Source organism: Chiroxiphia lanceolata, chromosome 3, assembly GCF_009829145.1.
Source record: "Chiroxiphia lanceolata isolate bChiLan1 chromosome 3, bChiLan1.pri, whole genome shotgun sequence".
In the NCBI taxonomy this organism is placed as follows: domain Eukaryota; kingdom Metazoa; phylum Chordata; class Aves; order Passeriformes; family Pipridae; genus Chiroxiphia; species Chiroxiphia lanceolata.
In genome coordinates, this window is record NC_045639.1 from 19,703,837 (window position 1) to 19,731,373 (window position 27,537).

Here is a 27,537-nt window from a genome sequence, read left to right on the forward strand (position 1 = left end):
AAACAGGACAGATCTTAACAATCATGATGGCACTTCTTTTTTTTAAACCTACACTATAAACCACGCAGGGCTCAAGAAACTCACACAAAGCTAGATCTCTGAGGAACAAAACAATGAGAAAGGGTAATAACAAGGGCCTGTGGTATAGCTAGACACAGCTACTTAGGACTTTTTTAAAAATATAACATAAACCTCATTTTTTTTGAGGTGACATACAAGTCTGCTTTGAGGTAGGTTCACTGCCATATGCTGAGAATCCAACTGTTCCTCTCCCTGAACTAACTTGAACATATGCATTATTTTAATAACTGGCCTTTTTCTGCTGTAATGCCATTATAAACAACCATACCACTGTGTATTTTTCCATTCTAGAACAACCCCTGGAGTCCCTTCCACCCTTCCCCCCCAAAAAAATCTGGGAGATTCAGAGCAATGCTTCCCGAACACCGTTTTCATTATTTTGGAATGATTTTAATATTATTGGTCATTGTCTTCTGTAGACTGATGTGGATGTGTATTTAAAAACTAGACAAGAGAATACAAAAAGGAACCCATATAATAAAATCAGTTTTAATAGTCAGAGCCATCATTTTACCACTTAGGTGAACTTTACGGACAATAAGAGTGTCTACCTTGAAGCTGTGCTTACATAATGGATATGGGACACCCATATACCTGCCACACGTGATCTTAAACCCACAAAAATCAAGAATTACACGAGGCTGGATCTTCTTTTATTCATTTGCCTTTGCTGCTTCAACAGGCAATTTCTTTTCAATCCAGGATTTTACTTTTTCTATTTCAGTTCTGTTTAGCTCATGATTGAGATTTGGAAAGGTATGAAGTGATGCTGATACCCCCAGTGACTTTAACATCTTGTTGGTCTCTTCACCCCATGAGTAGAGAACTAGTTCATCAGCAGTTCCATGACACTGAAATAATTCTGGAAGAACACTTTCATTTCTTTTCAAAGCCTAGATGGAAAGGAGATACTGTCAGACATATTGCTAAAAAATTTAAAAGAATAGTTACAATTACATTGTGACAACAAACATAGCTTTGCATTTATTAATCTGCATTTTAGTGGTCATACTGTACTATCTCTACAAAAGTAAACAAGGAAATAATGGAAAAAAATGCCTTTAAATTCCAATATGCTAACTCTTAACAAATGATAAGGTTTACTTTAAGATCTATACCCCTCTCCAAATAAGAAAAAGAGAAAAAATTCATGACAGCAGATGGAGCGCATGAGTATTATAATTTATCACAAATTTTCAAAGCACAGTTTTGCTTACACAGACTCTTTAACAACTAAGGAAAACTAGCGAAGAAATTAATTTGTTATTCTCCTTCTACACTTCTAATAATTGTACTGTCTATGCAAAAAAAGCAACACTACATCATGTACAGACAGCTTTAAAGCCTCACTTCCCCAATAGTCTGCTTATCTATTTCCAGGAAATGGTATAAGTTTAGAATATGAATCAATTGCCTCCGATGAATAAACATGATATATTCAATTTTAATTACCGTGTTTTCTATTTAGCTAAGCAGTTTTTCTATGTCTACCACATACTCACCTTGTAAACAGCAGAGTCTTTATTAAGAAAACTAGACAGTACAAAGACTCCTGCCAGATCCTGATGAAACCTATATGCTACATGCATTGCCATTGCACCTCCCATCGAAAAGCCTCCTAGGATGCAACAAAAGAAAGATTGGATTTTTCTATAAGTCTTTGTAACCCAGCTCTCAATTTATTTTTATCTTCAGACTTGTTTCTTTTATACATAATTCAATCAAAAAACATCTTGAGTAACATAAAGGTTACTATGATCTTAGAATCACAGAATCATTAAGATCCTCTGATCCAACCTTTGACTGATCATCGTGTTGTCAAATGGTACCAAGTGCCATTTCAGTCATTTAATGAACACCTCCAGAGATGGTGACTCCACCACCTCCCTGGGCAGTCCATTCCAATGTTTAACTACCCTTCCTATGAAGAAATTCCTCCTGATGTCCAACGTGAACCTTCCCTGGCATAGCCTGAGGCTTAAGTCAATGCAACTGGATAGCTGAAGTACTGCTGAAGTTTCATTACTGACAGAGAAAAAAAACCCCAAACCCCAGCTAAAATGCCATTATTTTAGAAGCCATTTGTGCCAGGTAGTTGAATACTGTGGCCATATATACTCTGACATTAACAAAGTAAAACTCTGTGAACAGGTAATTTTCACCGCTTATTTTATTCAACTTATTTTTCCCCTAGGCTAGCAGCATTCACACATGAAAGCTCTCTATCACTATTGCACACAATCAATGAACATTCACAATAGACTAGCATTGAGGATAGTTTTGTTGTTACACCTTGGGATATATAATGAATACGGAAAAAATGCAATGTACTCCACCTGAGCTCTAACAAGACCTCTGAATTAATGGCTTTCTGTAATCCATGTCTCTTCAACTGCACTAATTCCTTACATGAGATACTTCCTCAGGGATGATTTTTACATGACAAATGCTTATTCATAAGCAAAAAAATCTAGACTATCACATTACTTCAAAAGGACACAGTACACAGGCTATTATATTGACTGTATCCAGATAATGGCTAGAGTGACATTTCCTTTATTTTCTTATGTGGAATCTGACCATTTGCTTCATTTCCTTTTGATCAACCTGAACAATGCTGTCAACCCCAAACCGAAAAAGGAGCACTTGCATTCTAAGAGACCATTTTAAATTTGCTTACAAATAAATACAGATAATATTTTGTTAACATTTAAAATTAAGTCCATTTTAAGCATTTGAGATTACAGGAAGAAAAGCTGCATTGAAAACTCATTACTAGTTTTTAAATGATTCAATCTTAAAATTTTGTACCCAGTTAGTCACAGTCTGGCACACTGTCTGCAATTACTCACCAGCAGTCTTTGACAATGCAGTCACCTTCTGTTTAGAAGTACATTAGGTAATGGTTCTTTTATGTAGATCATACTACTATGACGAAATGCAATACAAAGGACTAGTTCTTTGAATTTGGTTTGCATGGGAAAACCTGAAGTTTATCACCTGGTATCACAACAATCTCCAGGTAAATGCTGTATGTTACATACTTCAAAACCAACAATTTGAATGAGCATTTGCAGCTGCAGACAATTTTTTTCAATTACAAGAAGCATTTCAGTATAAGTGTATGTTTGACATAACACATAAAACACATGGTCCGTCAAAAACTTCCACAAGAATTCAAATTTTGGGTTAAAGAAAAATACGAGGCAGGTACAGATATTACACGAAACAAATGTATGAAGTGACAGTCAGAATGTAATCAAAACAAAAAGCAAAAAGAAAAGTACATGTAAACAAATTATCTCAGCATAAAGAATACATAAACCCTACTTAGCATGTCATGAGTGTTAGACAAAATCAAAACAACATGCAACATTTCATCCTTAGATGGATAGAACATCACAAGCTCTTCACTTGAGACCAATCTACTTCCAAGACATACAGAGGCTGTGCACAGAAGTTCATAGTTTGCCCATAGGTTTTAAATAAAAAAAGTATGTTCATTTTCAATTTTCCCCTTATATCTATTTTAATGAGAACTGTGATTAATGCTTCAAAACAGTTGAACAGTGTTAGCTCTACAATGCTCATCATAAAACTCTGTTGCAGAGAAAATTGACTCAAATACACATTTATGACCTCAAATGTGCTTCAGTGTAGTGCTGATTTTTAGGTAACATCACTTTGCAATAAGGAGAAAGTTGCTTGCAACTTGCTTTTCTAGTTGAGAAAGATCTGCTGAAATCACACAATCGTCACACTTCCAAAATTAGAGAATTTCAATCAGAAGCAAACTTCAGCAATACTTTACTGAACCAAAACTCCTTTGCAAAAATTCTTTGTTGGAATATTATCTGCAACTATGTTACAGTCATACTATGATGGAACAGAGTGACTGAAGACTGAATTTCTCATGTAAAATTGATTCCTGTTTGAATAGAATAGAAACCCTCATCACGGTTGCCATTTTTCAGTGATAAAACATTCTTTCCAGAGCTTGTAAATGGCCTTAGGAGCCTTTTAAACAAACCTTCAGCTCACTTCTGCTAAAGATCTTGATTCGTATTAATTTGCTCCTCATTTGTATTTGTCTGAAATGATAATCTGGTCCATGATGATAGTTGAACATTATATGGGGTTCAGGAAACCAAATATTTACCTACTGTCAAACTTGAGCTTTATTAATTTCTTTGTATTTGGCCTTACAATGTTTGGTTTTGTATCTCAGAAAATGACTAACAAGTATCTAGCACAAAGGTTTCTTTATTTTGTCTCTCCTGTCCTGTATACATAAGAGAATGCTCAAAACTCTGCCTTCTCCCCCATGCTCCACTTTGGTGCCTGCAACAATCTATTCCCAAGTTCAGAAAGTTCTTTAGGTTTTCATTCCTCATTACAGAAAAAACACCTCTCTAACACACACAGGTTTGACATTGCTGATTGCTTCATGAACCACACAGATCTGTCTGTAAAATGCTTTAAACAATTTGTTATAACAATTATGGAACTAGGGAACAACAAACAACATCACTATTTTGCTCTTTCCAATTAAAATTTTTAAATGGGCTCAAAGTTTTTTCCACACTAGAAACCACAGCCATGGGAAAAAATTTTAGTTATTAATCACCTCTAGTGCACAAATTTTGACATCTGCATTGAATACAGATCTTCTGCTCTTTGTACAGACAGACCAGGAGCTCCTTCTCATAAGAACTTGAGTAGCAAAGTTAGAAACTGCTTCATTACAGCATAGAAACAAAAAAAGGAGGAGAAGCTAAACTCTAGACTTCCATGAGATAAGAATTAGGACTTGGGTGCAGGGGTGTGGTATGGCTTGTTTATTTTAAGTAGTATTTCTTCACTAGTTTCTCTCTAGTAGTTGTTCTTCATCTTCCCTGTATTTCTTCAGAATTGTCAGTACAGCTTTGGTAACAAAGTGGCATACAGTGTCTGTGCCAGCACAGCACAAGACAAGCACTCTTCTGTTGTATAAGGCTACACCAGCACAGATAGAAATTGTCTCAGCCTGTTCTGTTACCATCACAATATATTACATACTCTTGCCTCATTTTCTTTCCATTCTCACAGCATTTTTCATTCTCAATTTCTCCTTTCTTAGTATTTCAACTTAGAGTTACTTCAATTAGTTTGTTATCAGGAATTTCTCCCTAAAGCTACATTTCAGTTTATTTTCTGCTCTCCCTAAGGACTTCCTGTGATTTACCTTCTATTAATGGTAACAGCAAAACCTTGTTCTACACATCATCTGCAAAGAACCTGACTTTCTGGTTTGACCCTCCCTTTTCATCAATGAATGAAAGTATTATATACATTTAACAGTGTTCATAAATGAATATCAGCAAAGAGTAAAAATACCAGTAGAACAGCAAATTCTCTTCTCCACAGAACTCCCTGAACACTGCTCCTGTGTTAAGTGCTCAAGCATGTACTTTGTCTCAAGTGAATTTACTCACAGCAGTGATTGTCTCCTTTTAATCTATTCAAGCAACTTCACCAAACACTAACCTTTCACACTAGGAGAACTGCAATGGATGGTTTCCACTTTTGATAGCCTTTTTATTCTGCTTGTTAGTCAGTGACTGAAAGTCTTTACTAGAACAAAGGCAACTTCCCTTGACTCGCTCAGCCACTTGCTCTTCTTAGAAACATGACACAATTTGCTCCCCAACTTTCTCACCAGCCAAAACGCATTTTGAAATGCATATTTAAGTGGTACAAGTTTTACCACTTTCTTGTAAAAACAAGTGTACAATAGTTTCTAATGTATCAACTTGCAGAAAAACCAGAACCAGTTACAGTTTTATTTTCAACTGTTATGGGTAATAGAGGGAAACCCAACGTGTACCTAAGGAATCATAATTTTTAGGACTGGAAGAAAAATACAATCCATGAAAAGTCTCAAATCAATTTTTATTAAGGTCTTACACTACCCAATCTATGCCTTACTTCATTTACCTAGTGTGTTTCCTTGGCTGTTTCTAGAGAGGATGATAGCACAGCCCTGCTGCAACACTTACCCATCGTTTTTACATTCAGCACAACTGTGCAACATGGGAAAAAGGAAGAGAATAACCTATTCTTTATGCTCACAGTATCTATGATTTCCAATTGAATCACAGAAAGGAAACTAGAAAATAGCTCTCTAAAGCAAAGAATATTGAAGCACAGAAGCAGATTGTCTTAGAGAGATGTGAACCTTCCATTAGTGGAGATCTTTCAGAAGAAGTCAGAAAGGCAATGTAAGGATTTGCCTAAATAGAGCTGAACCTGCACTGACACATAATCATGGATTAGTGAATGTTGTTAAGTCTCACTCTTCTATGATTCTGTAGGCATGACTGTGAAGAAAATACAGGTTAATCTGTACCCTGTGGCATGTCTACGCATGACTCCCAAGCATTATAAAAGCCCATTCATCCATTTAATTTTGCACAGAATTCAGGCATTTATTAAAGAAGAGTAAGTACATGTCTCCGACAGAGTTTCTATTAAGGCTGAAAAGATCATAATTTGATTCACTTTATAATTATTTTCTCATCAAAGTCATTATCTGATATGTGATGACGATATCAAGATTGAATTATTTTTGGGGTTACTGCTGTGATTTACTGATTATTTACTCCTAATCTTCAGTAACATTTGCTAAGCCTGTCATTCACAATACAGAACAAAACTGAGTATGTGCCACCTTTCAGAGTCCCTCGTTTTTAGATACATTAATATGGACACCACCAAATGCTGGGAAACAAAGTGACCAGTGGTGGATCCTACTCTCGGGTTAAAATTAGCATTTGTACCTCCTACTGAACAACTTATGAAGGAAACAGAAACATCCACTTGTTAATGTCTCTTTTTAAGTCCTGATGTACAAGCTAGAGTAGCAGAGCTCCAAAAGAAAAATAAATGGCCAGCTGAGGTACCAAAAAACATAAGAGAAGCAAACATTTTATCTGAAGTATAAATGCAATGCAAATTTACACTGTTTCACTGAAAATTAATTAAATGTTGCAGGTAATATGGGGTAGATGGACTAATAGTACTGCTTTGAGCCCACTATTCAGGTATAATTTAGATAAACCACAAAGCCACGCAAGGGGAGGTACGGAAAGAGAAATCTCATTTGAATTGCAGTGACAAAGGCAATATAAACCTGTGAATTTACTCGGTGAGAATGAAGCAGTAAGTACCTCTAAATGAAAGCCAATGTTTTCCTAATGAAGACAGAAGATAGAAAGAAGGGTGAGTGACAGCAAAAGGCTTAGAAGCCAAAGACATTAAAATGTCAAGATTGTAGGTGAAGTAGTTTGCTCAACACTTTAACAATTTATTCTTGATTTTTTATCCTAACATATTTACAGAATCCTCTTTCTCTGCAATGTCAAAGCAAAGATATTTCTTCCCTATCCCATTCTCACACACACAGAGAGATGGAAATGCTAATATTTACAAGAAGCACAGAGCTTTCATGTTACTTCCACCATGGTTCAGTAGCTATGTAAGAAGTCTAGCAATAAACAAAAAGTGGTTGTGTGTCTTGTGTTATTGTTACAGTACAAGGGGTCAGGAATCATGCATGTGTTTTTTGGCATACAGTCAAACCTACAGGACTGTTATGGAGAGTTTATTTGCACTGGCTGCTTACACAAATGACTACAGGTGGCAGAGACCAACATGCTTGGATCAGCACTTCTGAGCTACAAAAGAAGTGACCTGTAAAAGTAGGAAAGTAGTGCTAAATTAGGAAGAAAAAAAGAACAAAAAGACTGCTTTTCACTGAAGAGTAGTTGACTAAAATGAGCCCTACCTAAATGTTCCAAAAACGAGGTGGCCATTTCTTTCAAGAGCTTCTAACATATTCTTGAATAAGATTGTTGAAATCTTTGACATTTTCTGCCTATGTGGAGTTATTTTACAGTGCACTATCACCATGGAAGCAGTTAAAAAAAAACAACAACAAAACAACCAAACACAAGAAAACAAAACAAAGCAAAACCACCACCACCACCATCACCTGAAAAACCAACTCAGTTTTAAATAGAAAAAGGAATTATTGTTTCACATTTCAAACTGTGGTTATTTGCTTGTTTGGTTAATTTAGCAATGAATTCAGGCATTTATAAAAAAGAAATACATCAAGTTTTTTAGAAGGGATACTATCAAAGCTCCAATTGTCAGAATTTGACTAAATTTATAATGCTCTTTTATCTCCAAAGTCAATATAAGCCTACTTACAGGATTATTTGCAAGAAGTGCTTTAGCCAGGAAGACCAGTAAGAGTAACTCAACAAAAATGTTTGGCTAAAAGGTGACTACCATTATCAAATTCTGGGGATGATATAATTATTTTTTGAATAATTACATGTTGCTGTTAGTCTCCCTTCCTTCCTCCTCCAAGGTCAAGGGAAACAAACCTTAATCAGAAATCTGCTTCCTTTAAAAGACTTGTATTAATAGGAAAGCAACTCATGAAATAGTCACGAAATAGGATTGGGTATATGAGCCTTGTACTACTGTGTGCTGGTTGTTACAGAAAACTGATATGGATGTTTTAATAATAAGACTTCATTTACATCCAGTAAATTAAGTAATTTAATTCTTTAGAAGTAGATTCATCCAGCAGCTGTTAAAAACAAGGCTGTACCAACATTTTTCTTCATAAAGAAAGAGAGGAGTGGCACTGTACAACCTGGACTCCATTCTCAGCTTTAGAATTTTACCCTACAAGCAGCCACATGTGGATTTCAGAGCTAACTGTGCTATCAAAACAAACAATGCAGGCTATAATTTCTTTCAGAGCAAATGATCTTACTGTCCCACAATCTTGAGCCTTGTGGAAAGTCTGAATTGCTCAAGGAGAATCATCCTCCAGAACACCAGGTGCTGGGCTTCTCATTTTCCACTGTTTGAGAGCCCACTCCTGCTTCCCCTCTCTTCCCACTCGTTCACCTTTGCACAGTGCTCCCTCAGATCTTGCCTTCTTATCCCACACCTCTGAGCTGTCAGCAGCTACCCACCTTCCTGCTTGCCTAACACCTCGCTCACCCTCATCTAACAATATCTGACACTCATCCTCAGCCTGTAATTTCTAGTCTGCTATTCCATATAAAACCATAACCTTCAATCTTGTTACCCTCCTCATACTCATTTTGTTTTCTTTCCACTCATTAAAACTCCCACTTATTACAAAACAGCTCACCCAACCCAGTTCTCCTTAACCCTTTAACAAACATTTCATTCCCTGTAACAACCTTCATACAACTCTGCTCTTTGGTTTCTGTGACCTACCAGAAAAGGCCCCTGCTGCTCTTCACAGACTCCAAAGTTCTCCAGTCTCTTCTCTCAACTATTTTGTCTCTATTTTCCATATCTCCAACATGACTCAACAGCACTGAATGCACTGTTAATTCATAACAAAATTTCATCATGGTTTTCTCTGCTATAAACATCTTATTTTCCCTTCACCTTACAAAGGCTGCCTCCTCCAACTCCATGGTACCAGCAGTCACAAATCCACTGTCTGCTCCCTACCTGTTTCCTTAAGCCTCATCTTGCACCAGATGGATATTCCTGACTTTTTTTAAGAGAAATCTAAAAAGATCTGACAGGACTTAGTTATCTGACATTCTAAGCAAGTGACCACATTTTCTATTATCTCCTGTACACCAATCTCCCAAACTCGGAAAAATTTCAGGCCACCCATTTCTGTTTTTCCAGTGTACATTACAGTTTGGTGCAGACATACTGACTTGGCCTCATATTCTTTTTTGATCAAAAGAATATAGAATCACAGAATGGCCTGGGAAGGGACCTTAAAGATCATCTGTTTCCAAACCCCCTGCCATGGGCAGGGTCAGCTTCCACTAGAGCAGGTTGCTCAGGGCCCCATCCAACCTGGTCTTTAACACTTCCAGGGATGGAGTATCTACAACTTTTCTGTCAACCTGTTCCAGTGTCTCACCTCCCCCCACAGTAAGAACTTCTTTCTAATTTCTAATCTAAACCTACCCTATTTCAGTTTAAAGCTATTCCCCCTTGTCCTATCATTACATGCCCTGGTAAAAAGTCCCTCCCCAGCTTTCTTTTAGGCCCCTTTAGGTACTGGAAGGTGCTATAAGGTCTCTCTGGAGACTTCTCTTCTCCAGGTTGAATATTATAAAGCTGCACAGTGCCCTTACATAAGTCCTAATTTCCTGTAAGAAACAATGCCAGAAGATGGACAATTATTTGCACAAATTAAGATGATTAATGTCACCTTTATGCATAGAGACCTTACAGGACCTCTAAGCTTCACTGTCCATTGCATCACACACTGGTTAATTATCAATACCAGTGAAGAAAAGGCACAAAGTTCTTATGGAAGAACACTTAATCTTGTACAGTCATAAGTGACAGAATTAATTTTCCTCTAGCAAATTTCTTACGCAACCACATGGGTCCCCTTCTGTACTTTGGACAAAGCTAATTCAGGACTGTCTTATTTTGCTTCTTGCACAAATATTGGACTCAACTGTGAAGATGTTTGCATGTAGTCTCTGTCAGGTGAGGAAACAAAGCTCCCAAGTGTTTGACAAAACAAGTATAATTATTTCTGATTTATATATGAGGAACGCAAACACACAGAGACGGGGACTTCCAAAGAATCTACGGACTGAAACAATCAGTGCATACCAACTTCCTTACTCTGCTTATGACTTGGAAAACAACTTTCATACAGTCTCTCTATTTCTAATTTTGAAGGCTACAGAGAAAAGAGAAAAGCCCAGTAGCACACTGGATCTGTACACAGAAAATCTGCCAGCTCACCGTACAGCAATGCACCTGCACTTCTTCTGCTGCTTCCAAGTTATCAGGTATAACACGGGAAAGACAGATCAAAGAGGCTGTGCTGACAGCCATCCAAAACAATGCATTCTGCAGCCAGGGCAATGAGCCAGAAAGGGAAAGTAAGTACAGGCCTTCAAAGAGCAACATGGGGCTGCACCAAGAAAACATGTAGGCTGAATGGTAGTGATTCCACCACACATGATTTTGATGGCATGACTCAGCTGGCCATAAATTTATAAGTTCCCACATTAAGAGTTTTTTCCCCAACCTGAAATAGTTTGTGGTCTAGAGATGGGACAGGGAGCCAAGGACTTGTGAATTCTCATTTCCCCTCTGACATAGGCTACTTCATCACCCTCAGCTCCTATGACTCAACATCCCACTATCTATTTCTCAGTACTGTGAAAGTTACTGGAAAATTGTGGAAATTAAGACAAACAAAGATGGACACATATGAACTATGACAGCTAATACTTCACTTGTTATCAAGTGTTAACCTTTAGTGATATGTAACATGCACATTTTTTCTCTATTAATTAATTTAACACAAAATTATTAGAGCAATAAGGAAAAGTTCATGATTATTTACATGCTACACCTCCACTCGCCAAAATGCAATTCATTTCGGGAAAGTATACTTTTCCATGTAAAAATACGTACTTTTTAAAGTGAATCAAAGTAGATGATATCTTAACAATTAAAGAAAACCATTAAAGTAACACATTACAAATAAATCTCTCTTACCTATTAGTATCCTATTCTTTGCAATGCCATTCTTAATCTCATCATTGATCAAGTCTGTAAGCCGCCGGCACATGGAATCAATACTTTCAATGTGTTCAGGACAGTCATTAGAAATCTTATACCTGTCAAACCACACAGTGGAAAAGGCTCCCTTCAGAGGTGTGTATGGCCTGGAGTGGTAGAAGGGAAGAAAACAAATGATTAACCAAGCATAAGATCAAAAGCCCTCAGCATACATGATAAATAAAAACAATTCAGTATCTTTCCAGCAAAGAAGAGAATAAACTTCTTTTAGGGCTAACGCAATTTACATCCAGTCACATTGCCTTCCATTGCATTCAAATCAAGGTCCTTCAAGAATGAAGTCAACATTTGGAAGCTACGTAAAAAGCAATTTTCAGTCAGTTCAATGTTAAGGTTGGTCAGGTCAGCCAAAAATTTTAAATCTCAGGCCTGTCGAGAGCTTCTTAATCCTGAACAAAGCTAGGGTTGAAATCCACACTGGAATACGACAAACTGAAGTAACAGCTAAAAAAGACAGCTTTGCAGGAACTAACTTTATGGAATTAAACTGTCTAACTCTTGACAAAATTGACAGGAGATGGGTATTATGAACCTCTAGGTATTCTGCCAATTTTTCTTTTTGTTACGTAAATACAGCCATCCTCATTTTAATGGGGCAGGTATCTTATAAAAATTACTGAAAGAAATGCCATGTGTTCACTGGACTGGTACACAACCACAAACAAGAGACATGATATTCCGCACCATGATACTGTGTTGTCAGATTAGTATTTTTAAATGCTTCAACATGCTGCCCAAACCCCAGATAATCAAGAAACCTACAGTACAAAGCAGCCTTTTCTGGTTTTAAATAAAAATTATTAATAGAGCCCTGAAATCCCAAGGAAGGTGATCTAATTACCTTGCAATGGCTCTACAATATATTGCAAAACATACTGCTAGGAGATTGATCCTTCACCTGAAACAAAGCCACTTGAAATCCTTATTTGCTATGCTTAATCAGGCGGCAAATTCTTCATTTTACTTAAGCTCAGATCAGATTACAATTGTCATCCACAAATAGACAGCCTTTGATAAATGTCTGGATGGGAACACACTGAAAATGCTAAAGTTCACTTCTGTGCTCTCCCTGGATGTTTTTCAGTACTAGCATTGAACCAAAACACAACTAACCTAAAAAGAGAATGGCATTATTTCAATTATTCTTAATGAAGGAACAAATTCTGCCTTTATTAATACCAGAGAGGCTTCACATAGTAACCAGCTATTCCTAAAGCAGTACTGCCATGAAGACGAGAGTTCAAGATATTTCATTATTCAGTCTTAAAAGTAAAACATGAGAGAACATAAATTTTCTTCTGCCTGTTGCAATGAACATGAAAAAAAATGTCCATGACTTTAAAGTTGGTAAGACGAATATATTGAAAGAGGCAACAAACAGACACACTACAGTTTCATCTTTCTGAGCAGAGCTTTGGGACCAAGTACCTGAAATGTACTGTTATCCAAAATGGTATACAATATGTGGTCAAGTTTAGTACAGTGTGTGCCTTAAGTAACCCCTCATTTGCTTAATTCAAAACAAATCATATACTTAAGCACCTAAATTAAAGGAAATTCAGTGGAAATATTTTGTACACCCAGCAAGCTAAGGCTAAGTTTAAAAAATATTATTCAAACGCTTTTGCCTTTTTTTTTTTTATTCTCTTTAGAATCTTTTCTCCAAGATTCTTGCCAAATGAATTTTTCAACATCTAAGAAACAAGATTACAAATCTCTAATTCACAAAAGTCAATTTCTATAAGGAGACATTTCAGTCAAACCTATCAAGAACTGAATCACTCGAGTTTCTGGAAGTCACTTGGTCAATGTGATGTACAGCAGACTAAATGCCTGGGCAAACAGCATTTGATGCATGGTTCTCTCTAAAACACTTGTACGTCAATCCTGGTTAAATGCTTAGCAGCCAAAGGGCTTCATTTTTTGGTAAAGTCAGAGTACCTAATACTTTTGTGAGAAAAGATATGAAAGGTTCTAGTATTATTACAGCAGACTGACCCAAGATTTCTGTGGAACAAAGATAGATATATATATATATGTATTGCATTACAGCTATTTACTTTTACATTACAAAAATATTAAAGCAGATTTCCCCACAACTAAAAGACAAAATCATGCTATTTATAAACAGGACAAATTGCACTATGAGATTGTTATACTTTATGAGAAGACGGAACTCAGGACTTCTACCTGCTGTCTTTGTAAATTCTTCAATAAGATAGCTGAAAGACTAATGTGCATTAAGCCCACAGGAAAAGACCCCCAAGCAAACAGACAAGTGGCTTTCAGCTGCCTCAAAAACATCCTTGCAACCACTCTTGATTTCTCAGAAATGCATTAAAAATAACCTTTACATAAAGCTGAGAAGTAAGATTCTTTTAATGGTTCACCCAACTGGCACATCTGTTTTAGTCATTCACCTTGTTCCTTAAATAATCCCTTTATTAGCTGGCACACTACAACTCAGACATTACCACGGTAAACAAATATGTTTGGCATGGAACCATCTGTACAGCTCCAAGAATACAGCATCAAATTTTTTCATACAATTAAACCACAAAAAAAAAAAATCTCTATGTTACAGTGACATGAGAAGCTGGATTGAAATATGCAAAAGAAAAGAAATACAGAGTGAGTGAAAACTTCATCTGATAAGATCAACGTGGTCAGTTAAGGACAGTGACAGAACAAATTGTGTGCTTTAAGTTTGGATTTTTTTGCTTTCTTAAGTTTAATCACAACTCATAACATTAGTCCCTCTGTGCCTCACTTTCTTTATCCTCTTTTAAAAATTATACTAAAAATAAAGCTCTGTCTCTAAAACTGTGTGCTGTTGAAACTGGTAATGAAAATATATAGTCCCCTAAGCCTTTTTTTTTTAATTTATTTAGTTCTGGAGCACACAAAAGATTCAAATCCATATAAGAAAACAAGAATCAAGAACCCTCTCTGGGTATATCCAGCTTCCAAACTTGTATCAATTTTTAAGAGACAACTGAAGGAAAAGTTCATATGAACTTCTCTCTTAACATTTAAAAGTAAGGAGGAAAGACGACGTAAAGGAGACATGGCTAGTATCAAACATCATTTAAGAAACTGCAGGCACTATGAGGATTAGAGTCTTTTTAATGCTTCCCAACATCCTCAAATCACTCTAGATCATGTTTTCTGACTACTTTATAGGTCTTATTTTTAAGGGTGTCCATTGACCTAGTATTGTTTTCTCACATATACACCTCTTGCATGACACTGCGATTTCAAGAAGATCCTACACAATACTTCAATATCTTAAAAGCAAAAGGTATCCTATGCTATCTCTGAAAGTACTTATCATCCTTTCAGTCTTTTTCAAATGTGTATTCAAATGGAAGTAATTTTCACTGTTGATTTGACTTCGAAGTTTCAAAGTAATACACACAATTGCAGTTAGCTCCTGCTAATGTGAGTTCTGTAGTAATGAGGAAAATATAAAGTAGGTAGCAGTAACACCATGTTTTTCCACCTTCCTGAAGCATGAACTCTAGACCAGCTTAATCAAATTTAGAAATATGCTAACTAGTCTGAAATTATCCTAAGTTAAAAGAAGTGGAGAGCAACCAAATGATGCTACATGGGGTTCAAATTCAGACCTAAACCAATGGCAAATTCTATCTCCAAAATGAGGCTATTAGCAAAGGGATTCACATAAAGCTACAGGTGTTTTTGTTCATTATCCAGTAAGTCACTGTGCCTGTCCAACATATTAAGTTAAAAGACAAGCCAGCAGTGCTAGCTGCTTTAAATAAGAAACATAAGAGTAGCAGACAGCACGTTGATAAATAGTAAATATTCTTCCCCCGACTCTTTCTCCTGATGCACAATTGTATCATTGCCCTCACGCTCAGTGCTATGATCACTCTGCATTAGCAGTCACATAAAACCCAGACCACTGGTGCTGGCTTTCAGGGTTCCAGACAGAACTTCCTGAAATGTCAGACAGAACTGGAAATTTATAGTGAAGTTAGGCTTTGAGATTCAAATAAGGACAGAGAAAGATCAAAACTAATAAAATCCTCAATTTTTCTTCCTTCCCAAACCCATCTCAGTTGGGAGGTACAGAGACACTGTAATGTTGCCTTTTGGAAGATTGCACACCCCTTCAAGAAAATCAACAGAGCACACTACCACACTGTCTAGGTTCTACTTAATTCTGCTCTGGTGAGACTCCACCTGGAGTACTGCATCCAGTTATGGAACCCTCAGAACAGGAAAGATATGGGTCTGTTGGAGCAAGTCCAGAGGAGGGCCACAAAAATGATCAGAGGGATAGAGCATCTCTCCCATGCAGAAAGGCTTAGAGAGTTGGATTTGTTCAGTCTGGAGAAGAGAGGCTCCAGAGCTAACTTAGTGAAGTCTTCCAGTACCTAAAGGGGTCCATAAGCAAGATGGGAACAATCCTCTCAGTGTTGTGATAGAACAATGGGAATGATTTTAAACTAAGTGGGGGTACATTTAGACTAGATATGAGGAAGACTTTATTTACAATGAGGCTGCTGAAATACTAGCACAGGTTGCCCAGAGAGGTGGCAGATGCCCCATCCCTAGAAACATTCAAGGTCAGGCTGGATGGGATTCCAAGCAACCTGATCTAGTTGAAGATGTCCCTGCTCATTGCAGGGGTATTTGACTAGGTGACCTTTAAAGATCCCTTTCAACCCAAAATATTGACTGATTCTAGAAGTAAGTCTTGACTCTCTTAATAGAGATGGTAGGTTTTTCAAATGAAAGCAAGGTTACTCCCTAGTCCCAAATTCTCTCATGGCATAATCTCACTGCTGAATTTCAATACCACATCACAATAGAAAATTTAGTACATAATTCTGTTTTTTAATTCCCACTGTCTTCTTGAAGCAGAAAGCAAATTTGAAAAGAAATGGGGAAGAAAGCAGAAAATCCAGCTAGTCAAATGAGAAGTATAAATCAAATCTCTAGTCCAAGGTATATCTTATGTTAAAACTGAGGTTCAACATATCTTAACAATGAAGCCTTGTGGTATGGAAACAGAGCATAAGACGTGTCCAAAATTCAGTTTCAACTTGGAGCTATACTTAAAAAAAAATAAATTGCAAAAGGTAAGACAAGAGTCATCTCCATGAGGACCAATTTTGGCTGTTCTTCAGTAAAAGCTGTGCCTGTTCACTCAACCACATGCAAATGTTTTTGATAGAGTTGTTCTGGATGTATACTGCCTGAAATGAGAGCTGACTGAACCAGTACATAATGGTTACCTGAAGAAATACTATGCTGACAGCTTTTGTTACTTGAGACAAATCTTAATCATTCAAGACAAAGGAAGCCACAATAGAAGCTGGCATAAAACTCAGTGAGAGAAATTAAGAGTTTGTCTCTGTTTCTTTGTTTCTATTGGTTTGCTGGATTGGTTTTGTTGGTTGTTTCAGGGTTTTTTTTTCGAGTGGGTGGTGTAAATTATGGGGATTTGTACTAATCAGAAAACAGCAACAATGTTATGGTTGAAAAGGCCATAAAAGACCTTTCATACACACTGCCAGTTCCTCAGCAACCAACAAATATTGCCTGCTTTATAAATTCACAGAAAGAAAGTGGCAAGAGGCAAACCAGGGCCCAATCTGCATCAGTTCTCCATTGTGGGGTCTGAAAGACACTCTGGGATTCGAAGGGATATCTTTCACAAGCTGGTGGCAAACACCACCAAGGGTGGATGAATGACACTAGTTAAGCACAGAAAGCCTTGAAAAGACTATAAAGCAAGAGCAAGAATGACACATAATTTACAAACCCACAACTGCTTGCTAGAAGGGTGATATAAAAACCTCTGTCTCCAATTCTTCTGTATAGGAAAAGCATTGAGAGAATCAAAACAAGAGGAAGAATGCCTAAGAGCACAATGTAGTTAAAGGGATTAGAAATCCAAGATTATTTCCATCATGTTCTAATTTGTTTTCCCCAAGCATGACTACAGTATCTGCATTCCACATGGTATCTAGAATCTGATGTAAGCATTAGATGTACGCATATTTGTTAAGTTTTCTTCACCTAATTCAAGAGCAGAAATAAAAAGGAAAATACAAAGTTTATCCAAGCATGCTTCCAGCATTATTATACAGAACATGTTAAATTTCTACTTAAAGGAGATGAAAGAGCCACCCCATGACACCAACCCAAACCTTTTCCATTTCTCCCTGAAGTTTCCACCTTTAAAAAGACTTCTTTGTGTTAAATTTATGAATGAGGTTAGGGCTTACAAAAGTCAAGGATTAATAACATTTGCTTGAGCCAAAAACAGTATGATAGGCACTGTGCACACTCCCCTCCACAGCTCGGCCAATCCATCTCAAGTCCGACCTGCAGTACACCCCTGCTGCTTTTCCAGTCCTAGGCCTCTCACAGGCAGAGACTGCCAATGGAGCTGAATGGTGCCAAACTGTCTGGTGGTTTTGCAATACAGCCAAATGGGGACTGCGATGAGATGAAACTCATTTCCACCATGAGCTGAGCAAAGATGTGAACTCAGGTGAAAGGATGGAGTGCTATGCCATATAATGCTGAGTAGTCCTTATCAGCCACATAAAGATATGGGAAGTTAGAACAAATTGGGGGAAAAAAACCAGACAACAAGCTCTGCACAGAGAATTATGTGCCACAGAAAGGTTTGTTGAGTGAATGTCAAAAAGATCCATAAAATAGGCAAAGTAGTATTTATAGTTTATTTTCTGACTTGCAAAAGAGAAGGACTGTCAGAACAGAATGCAAGACAACACAAAGAATCTTTGGCCTAGGTTTTTTCAGGGAATTAAAGAAGGTAAGGTATATGTATTAAAACAAGTGGAGCCTAAATGGTTTTAAATTTACCACGTTAGCTCCTGCAATGCCAATTTAAACTATCACTTTCTATTTAAAAAAAAAAAAAAAGGTTAAATTGGGTGGTATTCAGTTCTGATTTAGAAACTCAATAGAAACCTAACGTTTAAGTCACAGTTGTAGCAGCTGAAACAGTATTTAAGTTGTAGCCACCCTGACCCAAATAAAAAAGGAAAAAGGAAACCCTTTCCTTTAAAACTATTAGTGTAGACGTGGCTTTAGGGATTGCATCAGCTGCTAGGGCTACAACTGGAGTTTGGTTTTTTTAAAGATGTATATTAGCATTACAATGGAGAAAATATAGAATTCTGTTGTGTTTAACATGTTTAATCTATGTACAGAAGCACTGATCTTGGAAAAAAGCTAAACCAAACAGTTAAAACAAGTTCTCTACTAATTTTTAAGTATCCCAGTAGACTACATTACAGAGAAAAAACCCCAAAACCTCAAAGCAATGTATAAAACTTTTAATTTGTAAAGCAAAATTTGCATGCCCCGGGTACATGCATTTAATTTACAAACATATTCAAAATTTAGGTGTCATTACTCTCATTACATCACATTGAGGCTTCAAATCCATATATTTTTCCCATTTTTATCTAAGTATGCTTTTTACCATATGCATTTTACTTAGTATTTTTGCAGGACTTTCTTCTTTAATAGTAGAATTCACTATCTACATTCTCCTGTTTTTGCTCAGGAAACAAACAAATATGAGTTTGTTGCAGTTTCCAAAGTGACAGGGGATGAGTGAGACAAAATGCTGCAAACACTTTACCTGTCCAGGGTATATCCAGTGATCATTCTCTATACAGACCCTGCACATTATAAAAATGATTAAAGTAAATGTCTTCTTAAAAAACGTGTGACTTTTTAATGAGATCTATAGACAACAGTTAAAACCAGTTTTATAAAATGTAGTCCTGTAACGTTCTATTGCTTTTACCTATAATCCTCTCTAGTGTTTGCCGACATCAATGCTAGTGAAGCCAAAGAACGTATTTCAGAATTCTTCTCGATTATATGTTGGACTGGTTTTCCAAAATAACTTTCAAATATACTGAGTCTTGAATCAAAATATGTCTGAACCTCTGATGCTGTACAAATCAAAAATATGCATGTTTCAGTGCCGGGGATAAAATCTAAATAAAACATAAATATAAACCCCATCAATCCTCTACAAAGAAAAAAAAAATTCAATGTTTTCTTGCAAAATGTGAATTCCACTGCTTTTCAGAACTCTGTCTAATAGAGGTGAAGAATGTGTAAGATCATATCTATAGATCTAGCAGCAGAATAATATCCATCAGAAATGTGAAGAGGTATTCCTGACCTGCAGTTTATCCTGCCAAAGCCCCAAGCTTTGCGGTTATATCATCAAACCTGCTTTTACTGGCAAAACTGACAGAGAACGTTTAATGTGTATGTGCAAAGTTATGCTGGGAAAGACAAGAGTTTATAGAGCATGAAGTACATCCACATTAACAGGATTTTGCCAGAGAAGCACATTAGCCAAGCAACCCTAATCCGGTCTTGCCAAACTTCAAGCTTTTCTTTGAAGACCCTGCAGCCAAGTTTTGCACTTTGCCCCTATAACCTGACAGCACAGTGGCAAGTTATAGAGACCCACAGAGGCTCTCTCACATGAGCTTAACTTTTGGCCAGCACATCCCTCTTTCTCTACATGATCAAAGAACTTGGATCAGAATCTTCTTCAGCATATCTGCACGCCGACAACTGTCTGGCTATAGGTCTCAATATCAAGGATTCTGAATTCCCCCATTGGTGGCAGAAACATTTTGAATTCTCGTCAAAACATATAAATATATACACACACATAAAATAACCACATATATTCAAGCTCCTAATGCAGATATAATTATTTTAATGTCTGCCATTCAAGTTTGGATATTCTAGGCCTTGCTTTTATTTTCTCTGAGAGAAGAGAGAGCATCTATTACAAAACCATTTCAAAAAGCATAATGTGATTTGTTCTTGAACACTAAAACAACATGAAGTGAGTCTGTAAAGGCTCCTGTTATTTCTGTTTTCAAACAGTAACATGTATCATCACAAACTTCCCTTCAGCATTGCTGCAAACAGTGGCAAACATTACTGTACTTAAGAGCACCTGCTTTATTTCACTGTGTCAGATAATGCTGCCTATCAGCAACAGAAGGCTGTGCACAAGTGTACTTCATATTGCCAGTCACAGTGTGTTTTATATTTGTTGAACATACACCTTTTTACAGTTTTGCTAAAAGACACTTCTGAATCAACTCACATGTGACTTCCATCTGCTGTAGACAGGAACAAGAGTAACCTCAACTTAAAAAAGAAAAAGAGAGTGAAATAAACTGTTTATTCACATCTTTTAATTACAACAGTGCCTTTCTTCCCATCTGTTTACCAAAGTACTGAAATCCAAAGTCTTCAGATAAAAACAAATTCCCTTATTTGAGTCAGAAGATCTTGCTGGTTAATCATTTATACATAGTTGACATCCATAGTTACTCAAAGAAACCAGAAAAAATGAGAAAAGGATTGACCTCAGAAGTGCTGTGGATCAGAAAAGCAAAGCAGTGGCCTAACAGATGTGATCTGAGGTGCTCCGGCTGCATGTAACACGCAAAGAAAAATCATTTCACAGAAAAGCAAAATCTCCTGCATTTCTCCAGTACCTGCTGTGTTGATAGGGAAGGTATGGAGCCCATCAGCATGTGTGATGTGCCACTTACAACTCCGGCATCACTTTAGCCTGCCATCAATGAAGTAATGAGCACATTATTTACAGAAAATCGTGTTCACTTCCTACTAACCCAAAACACACTGCTTCAAAGACTTCCACTCACGGTCTTGATTTTTCTGTAACACAGTGAGTACATTCACATTGCAATCTCTCAATTGCTTTTTCCTGCCTAAGCGGACCATAAAAAATACGTGGTCAAGGAAAGGGGTTTTTTTTTCACGTATTAGCAAGTGCCAGACAAAATCTGCTATTATACTTGTTCATACCCTCCAAGAATTTTTTTTCTAACTTTCAAACCTCTGTACCTCGAAAGTCTGTGTAGACTGTCACAATTTCCTTTTCCGTTCAGCATTCATCCACACTTATGCACAAATTCAGAAAGAAACTCAAGCCCTATTACCCTTCAAGGAAACATTTTCCTAACTTAGAGTCACAGACACCTTAAAAATGAATTTATATTATGAAAAATTAAGCAACTCTGAAATTTAATATTATACATTTAATATATGTTACATATATAATATTATAATTATGTATTATATATTTAATATTATCTTCGGATGGCTAAATATGGAGGTAGGTGCCCAACTTTTAGCCTTTAGGTTTGACCTCATAAACTTTCAAATTCCTGTAGGCAAATTTTTTATCTGTATTTCCAGTCTACCACCGAACACACAGTGTCATTTAACAACGAGATTCTTGCTTAAAGCAAATGTTGAACCCAATTCTCTTTGAAATTGTTGGATGAGGATTCAAATGAGAAGCAATGTGTGTTTTTAAATTCCGAGTCCTTTCTCCAGCTGCTGAAGATCTGCCTAATCCTACTAAGCAAACAGACCGGTCAACCTGGCATTAAATACAACAGAATATTTTAAGGGTTAATACATGGGAGTTAATATAGGAGGATTGGGATTCAGAGCACAGTTCTACAATGGCACTACAACACACATCAGAACATCATTGTCTGTATCAAAGAGATGGAAAGATACTACGAGGACAACACCTGAGTTTCAACTAGAGGCTGTGACTTTTGTAAAGTCTTATCCATTTAGAGACTTAACCACTTAAAACCGCAGTTGCTGGACAACAATGTACTGTTGAGCTCCAGTTTTGCCAACAAACATAAGAGAGAGAAGAAGGAAGTGTTACAATAGTCTGTACCAATATTCAGAAGTGTATTTTACAGTAGAAGAACAGCATAATTTAATCCTACAGTAATAATATATTAAACAATACCTGGCAGGAGCCGTTGGGTAAATTACTTTTATATGCTGGAAAGCCATGTCTTGATTCAAAATTTGTTTTATCCATGCTCTTGCTCCTTGGCCAGTATCACCTGTATCACACAGAAGGTGACAAGAAGAATTATTCTGTGCATTTAGCAAGAAAATTATACAATGTCAAATACATTTATTCCAGATTGACCTAATTTGAAATCACAAAGTCAATACATCAAAATGCTAAAAAAGAACTTTCTAGAACCTTAGTCCCCTTTCCAATGAAAATGGACTCAAAATTTCATAAAAAAAGACTACTTGAGAGGTACCACAGCATAAGTTTAATAAATACTTCCCTAAATCCTGTGGCTTAAGTATCTCCCAGGTAGACACAAGATCCTACCTGTTACTTGCCTTGTTTGCTGATAAGTGATAAACAAAAAATCTCGATGAACATTTTTAAAAAGTGAAATAAAATACCTGCTGCTCCCCTTACAAAAGATTACTTATACTAGAGAATTTAATATTAACCCACTTTTAAAACCTACTCAAGAGCAGTGAAAAGGATCTCCACATTTAATTATGCTATTATTGCACATGGACTTTAAGGGAAAAACGTGTTTTGTAAAAGCACTCGAGATGAGTGCAGGTTAAAATATCTAGCAGGCTCTTAAAGAAACTATAATCCCATGGTTCTGTTTGAAAACTACTTAAGATCTGACTCTCGGCATGTTTTTTTCCTAATCTTAGCTGCTCAATCTATGGTCAAAACTTCTGCAGACTGAAGTGCTATGAACAGATAAGCAGGATGTACTCTTATGCAGACAGCACATGCTCCTTTCAAACAAGTCTACATGTACAGACCAGACAGTTTCTCAAGCTTGTCTTTGCATTGCTGTCCTCTTCCACCGTAACTCCACTGCCACCCCTCTGATGAGCACACGCACACAAAAGTCTTCAGTGTTAAACAGTACATCAAGCTTGAGGAAACCAGTCCGTCAAGGAATATAGTTTATAGCAGGCAATCCTTTCAACCTAAAAAATGGGGTGGGGGTTCAGCAAACTGGAATTTCACTACTGCCACTCATGCCACAGGCCTTCAGTCTTGTCTGAAGCTGAGGTTCCCACATATTATCCACTCAAACTGCTAATCCGAGTTAACAGTATTTTCTACTACTTTATCTCAAGGTGCCTGGCTTGACTTGAAAACTCACCCTGTTCTTTTCAAAAACATTATTTTTCTCAAACCATGAGGAAAAAACATCACTGCCTCTAAGCCAGGTTTACTGCCACCTTACATGAGCTCATCTGAACACCGTTGCATAAATATACCAGTTCATTGTTACAATGTTGCAAAGTCCTCAATGGAGAAAATTTGCTCTTTATCATTCAAACAAAATTCAGTGATGCTTATTTACACACACAATTAATGCATCTTCAGAATTAAAACAGAAGACATGAAGGATTCAAAGCCAGCATTTTTTTTTTCTGTTCAAGCACAACTGGCATAACTAGAACTGTTCTCTTATTTGTCACTTATGTGACAAATAAGCAACAGGGTTGTAAAGCTAATTCCATTACAAAAGTTATTCTGTGGGAAGTCAAACAGTGAAATCAAAGTTACATCCTTCATGCTTCAGGACACACTCCCACAAGCACTTTGCTTATGCAAGTAGTATGGTCTAAGTCCAAACACACCTCTGTTTCTTCACAGACACTCTTGATGTACAAGGGTTTCCTCATGGTTCTTGCCACCTCACAAGCAACATATCTTTGGGATATGTTTTGAATAAACTTTTTTTTTTACCCTATACACTCTTTTTTTAGTTAGAAAGCCAAGGTCTAGGCTCTGCAAATACTTGCACAGGACCAACCCTCAGGTAAGTCAACCTAGGCAAGTATCTGAATGCTTACAGAATCAGGACTTCATTAGGTCTTTACAAATGCCTTAATGATGTAGAATATAGCATTTCACTATTTATTCACACTTCTTAAACTTTGCAAAGATCTCCAGAAACATTTAAAGTTAAGGAAGCTAGTTTGTCCATTAAAAGTTCACAAAAAGCTCAGTAAGAGCAAATTTAACTACGGCCTTCTGTGTGTGAGGAGTCATCATGGCCCAAATGCTCCCCAAATGCAGTAGGCACTTGCATGCACAGATAATGCATTTTGATTTGCTACAAACAGAATTTGCATGGGAGGGAGAAAGAGAGAAGACTGTGACATCAAACAAAAGCCAACAACCTTCTGAAAGGTTTGTCTTTCAAGCTATTCTTACATTTTAGCGCCATATGTTTTTCTGAACACTACAAAAAGAAGCAAATAATGGATGATTCTGCTTTGACTGATGGCAACAGTATTATCTTTTTCCCCTCCTCAAGTAAAATATGAATTATTTTCCTTTCACATATAGCTTGAATTTCCAAATTTTCTTTCTCCGCAAAGTTTAACAAAATGTAACATTTAGGCTGGATATTAGGAAAAAATTCATCACCAAAAGGGTTTTCAAGCACTGAAATAGGCTGCCCAGGGAAGTAATTGAATCACCATCCAGGAAGGTACTTAAAAAATGTGTAGATGGGGCAATTAAGGACACGGTTTAGTGGTGGACTTGGCAGCATTTCATCAATGGTTGGAACTGATCATCTTAAAGGTCTTTCCCAGCCTATGATTCTGTGCCTGTTACAACATACAAATCTGCAACCCTAAGCCTAAAAAATTTTTATGTATTTGTTATATTCATTTGCCTTCCCCGCAAAGCTATCAAATGGATCCTCTACCTAAATTGGATGTGCACTACCAGGAATTTTCTAACACTTTTCTATATTATTCTGCACTTATTATAATTTGTCTAGAGTAAGCATTATGAACAAAATGGATTCATGCCACTTGACTGCCACTTTCCATCACAAGTGCTGTACAGAAGGTTTACAATTCAGGTTTACAGGCCAGCCCACAGCAACAGCACTTCTGTTTTAAATTCTATTCTGCGGAACTGCTAAAAACCAAATAAAAGCACCCTTGCACTTCCCCATTGCAAACATGATGAACAAAATCATATAAAAAAAAAATGAAAAATTGTAGAGTACTTTAACCACATGTGGAATCAACCTCTAACCATAATCTTCCCTTACTCCTCCAACATTAGAGAAAATTATTTCCTCAAGCATTAAAGTATTAGTGTTAACAAGGGGGCTGAACACATCTTATAAACTCTTTCACTTTCATTCTTTTACTCACAGAATTTTAAAAAGGCAAAATTAAACTAGGTTATAAAAACAAAACTAATTTAATAAGCACATACAGCTTTGTTAAACTAAACAGAAGCATCAGCAAAAAGCAAAACTAAGAGAAAGACACTGAAAGATTTGAACACATTGCCATATGCACATGGGCAACTCAAAAGAATGGATTCCCAAGGCCTTGATCTAATAAAGATCTATGATTACTGTGTTTGGTCTTTTTTAAAACTCATGTGTTGCTATTTAGCAGGTTAGAAATAACTTTTAAGGAAAAAAACTAACAAAATGCACACTCCCCTCCTGCCCTCAGACTGGTCATTGATCCAGGTAACTCGCCCCTCTCTAAGTGGTGGCCACATAGCCAGTCTGGACATGGCCAGGACCCTTTTAACAGAGAGAAGTCAGTGTATCAACACTGGCTTTTAAAAGGTGACAACAATACTCTCAGCCCGATCCAAAACCACCAAGAGCCACTTTAACTGTGAAAATCATCCTCTGCCTGTGGCTACCCTCTGAGTGGGGCAATTAAGAGAGCAACAGGACTCAGGGAAACAGCGTGAGACTGAATCGGAGTAGGTTTAGGTCGGATATCAGGAAAAGGTTTTTCACCCAAAGGGCGGTTGGGCACTGGAACAGGCTCCCCAGGGAAGTGGGCACAGCAGCAAGCCTGAGTTCAGGAAGCATTTGGACAATGCTCTCAAGTACATGGTGTGATTCTTGGGGTATCCTGTGCAGGAGTTGGACTCTGTGATGCTGATGAGCCCCCCCCTCCCCCCCAGACCCGGCACGTTCTGTGACTATACGATCTTCTAGAACGAGTGTGTTCTCATGGCACAGGAGGCCAGGGCGGTGTGGGCCGGCGCCGTCCCTACGGCACAGCCCTCCGGGCACAGACACACCGCCCTGTGCCCAAAGCCGCCTCCTCCTTCCCGGCCAGCGCCGCAGGGACAGAGACACCTCACACCCCTTCCCCGAGCCTGGCGGCCACCCTGTCCCACCGCCCCCTTCCCGCAGCCCCGGGAGGGGCACCCCAGCCCCGCTCCCGGGAGCGCCCCGCCGGGCAGCACCCTGCGCCCTGCCCCAGCCGCGGGGCAAGGAAGAGGGGAAAGCAGCCACCTGAGCCGTGCAGGAAGATGAGGGAGGCGGTGTGCCTGCCCACAGGGGACACCACGCTCCTCCGCAGCGCGGCGGGCGCCGCCATCCCAGCGCTCTCCTCCCCGCTCCTCCTCCGGGCCGGCCCTGCCGGTTCCGGGCCTCCCGCCGCCCTGTCTCCGCCTTTCTCCTCATGCACCCGCGGCCCTTCTGGCAGCGAGCCAGGACAGGTTTCGCTTTTAATGCCGCGCTCCGTTGTTTATAGTAAACACCGAATCTCTCCAGAGCGCGTATTTAGCAGTGCCTTGTGGAAGACAAGCTGGGGCTCCAACAGTAAAGAGGGGGCCGTCCCTTGCCTGTTGTCAGACGTGTTGGGGAGGTGTCGGGTGTAGGTTCTGCAGCCTCACCAGGGTTCTGCCTGCAAGGGCAAAGTCCTGGCTGGCCAGAGAGCGGAGGGGAGGCAGGTGGCACGGGGCTCTGCGGTCTCCCTCGAGGCACTTCAGAAAGTGCAGGGTTTACAAGGACCACTCTGAAAAAAAGTCCGGTGGACATTTGAAAGCTTGCCTGACCTTGTCTAATCCATGTTTTAGCACGACTATTCTGA

The 27,537-nt window shown here is 38.0% G+C and overlaps 1 protein-coding gene across 3 annotated transcripts; it reads right to left on the reverse strand.

Moving 5' to 3' along the window:
- Nucleotides 1–548: 548 nt before the first annotated feature.
- LYPLAL1 (lysophospholipase like 1) lies at nucleotides 549–27,098 on the reverse strand. Of its 3 annotated transcripts, none has more exons than XM_032683990.1 (5): nucleotides 26,958–27,098; nucleotides 22,619–22,718; nucleotides 11,671–11,840; nucleotides 1,584–1,699; nucleotides 549–974 (listed from the first exon to the last, which is right to left on the reverse strand). In XM_032683990.1, exons 1-5 carry the CDS (start codon nucleotides 27,040–27,042, stop codon nucleotides 735–737), a joined length of 711 nt encoding a protein of 236 aa, XP_032539881.1. In that variant the 5' UTR covers nucleotides 27,043–27,098; the 3' UTR covers nucleotides 549–734. The 3 variants fall into 3 exon arrangements, with proteins under 3 accessions (XP_032539881.1, XP_032539883.1, XP_032539882.1); XM_032683992.1 differs by lacking the exons at nucleotides 22,619–22,718; nucleotides 26,958–27,098 and adding exons at nucleotides 19,580–19,730; nucleotides 21,315–21,333; XM_032683991.1 differs by lacking the exons at nucleotides 22,619–22,718; nucleotides 26,958–27,098 and adding exons at nucleotides 19,580–19,730; nucleotides 20,918–21,179.
- Nucleotides 27,099–27,537: the final 439 nt, after the last annotated feature.

Bases quoted from the DNA above. Each gene is read 5' to 3' on its own strand.
- LYPLAL1 (XM_032683990.1), bottom strand. From the start codon at position 27,042: ATGGCGGCGCCCGCCGCGCTGCGGAGGAGCGTGGTGTCCCCTGTGGGC. The intron at 1,700-11,670 runs GTAAGAGAGATT...GTTGCATCCTAG, and splicing joins AAAGAATAGGATACTAATAG to GAGGCTTTTCGATGGGAGGT. The intron at 975-1,583 runs GTGAGTATGTGG...CTTTCCATCTAG, and splicing joins AAGACTCTGCTGTTTACAAG to GCTTTGAAAAGAAATGAAAG.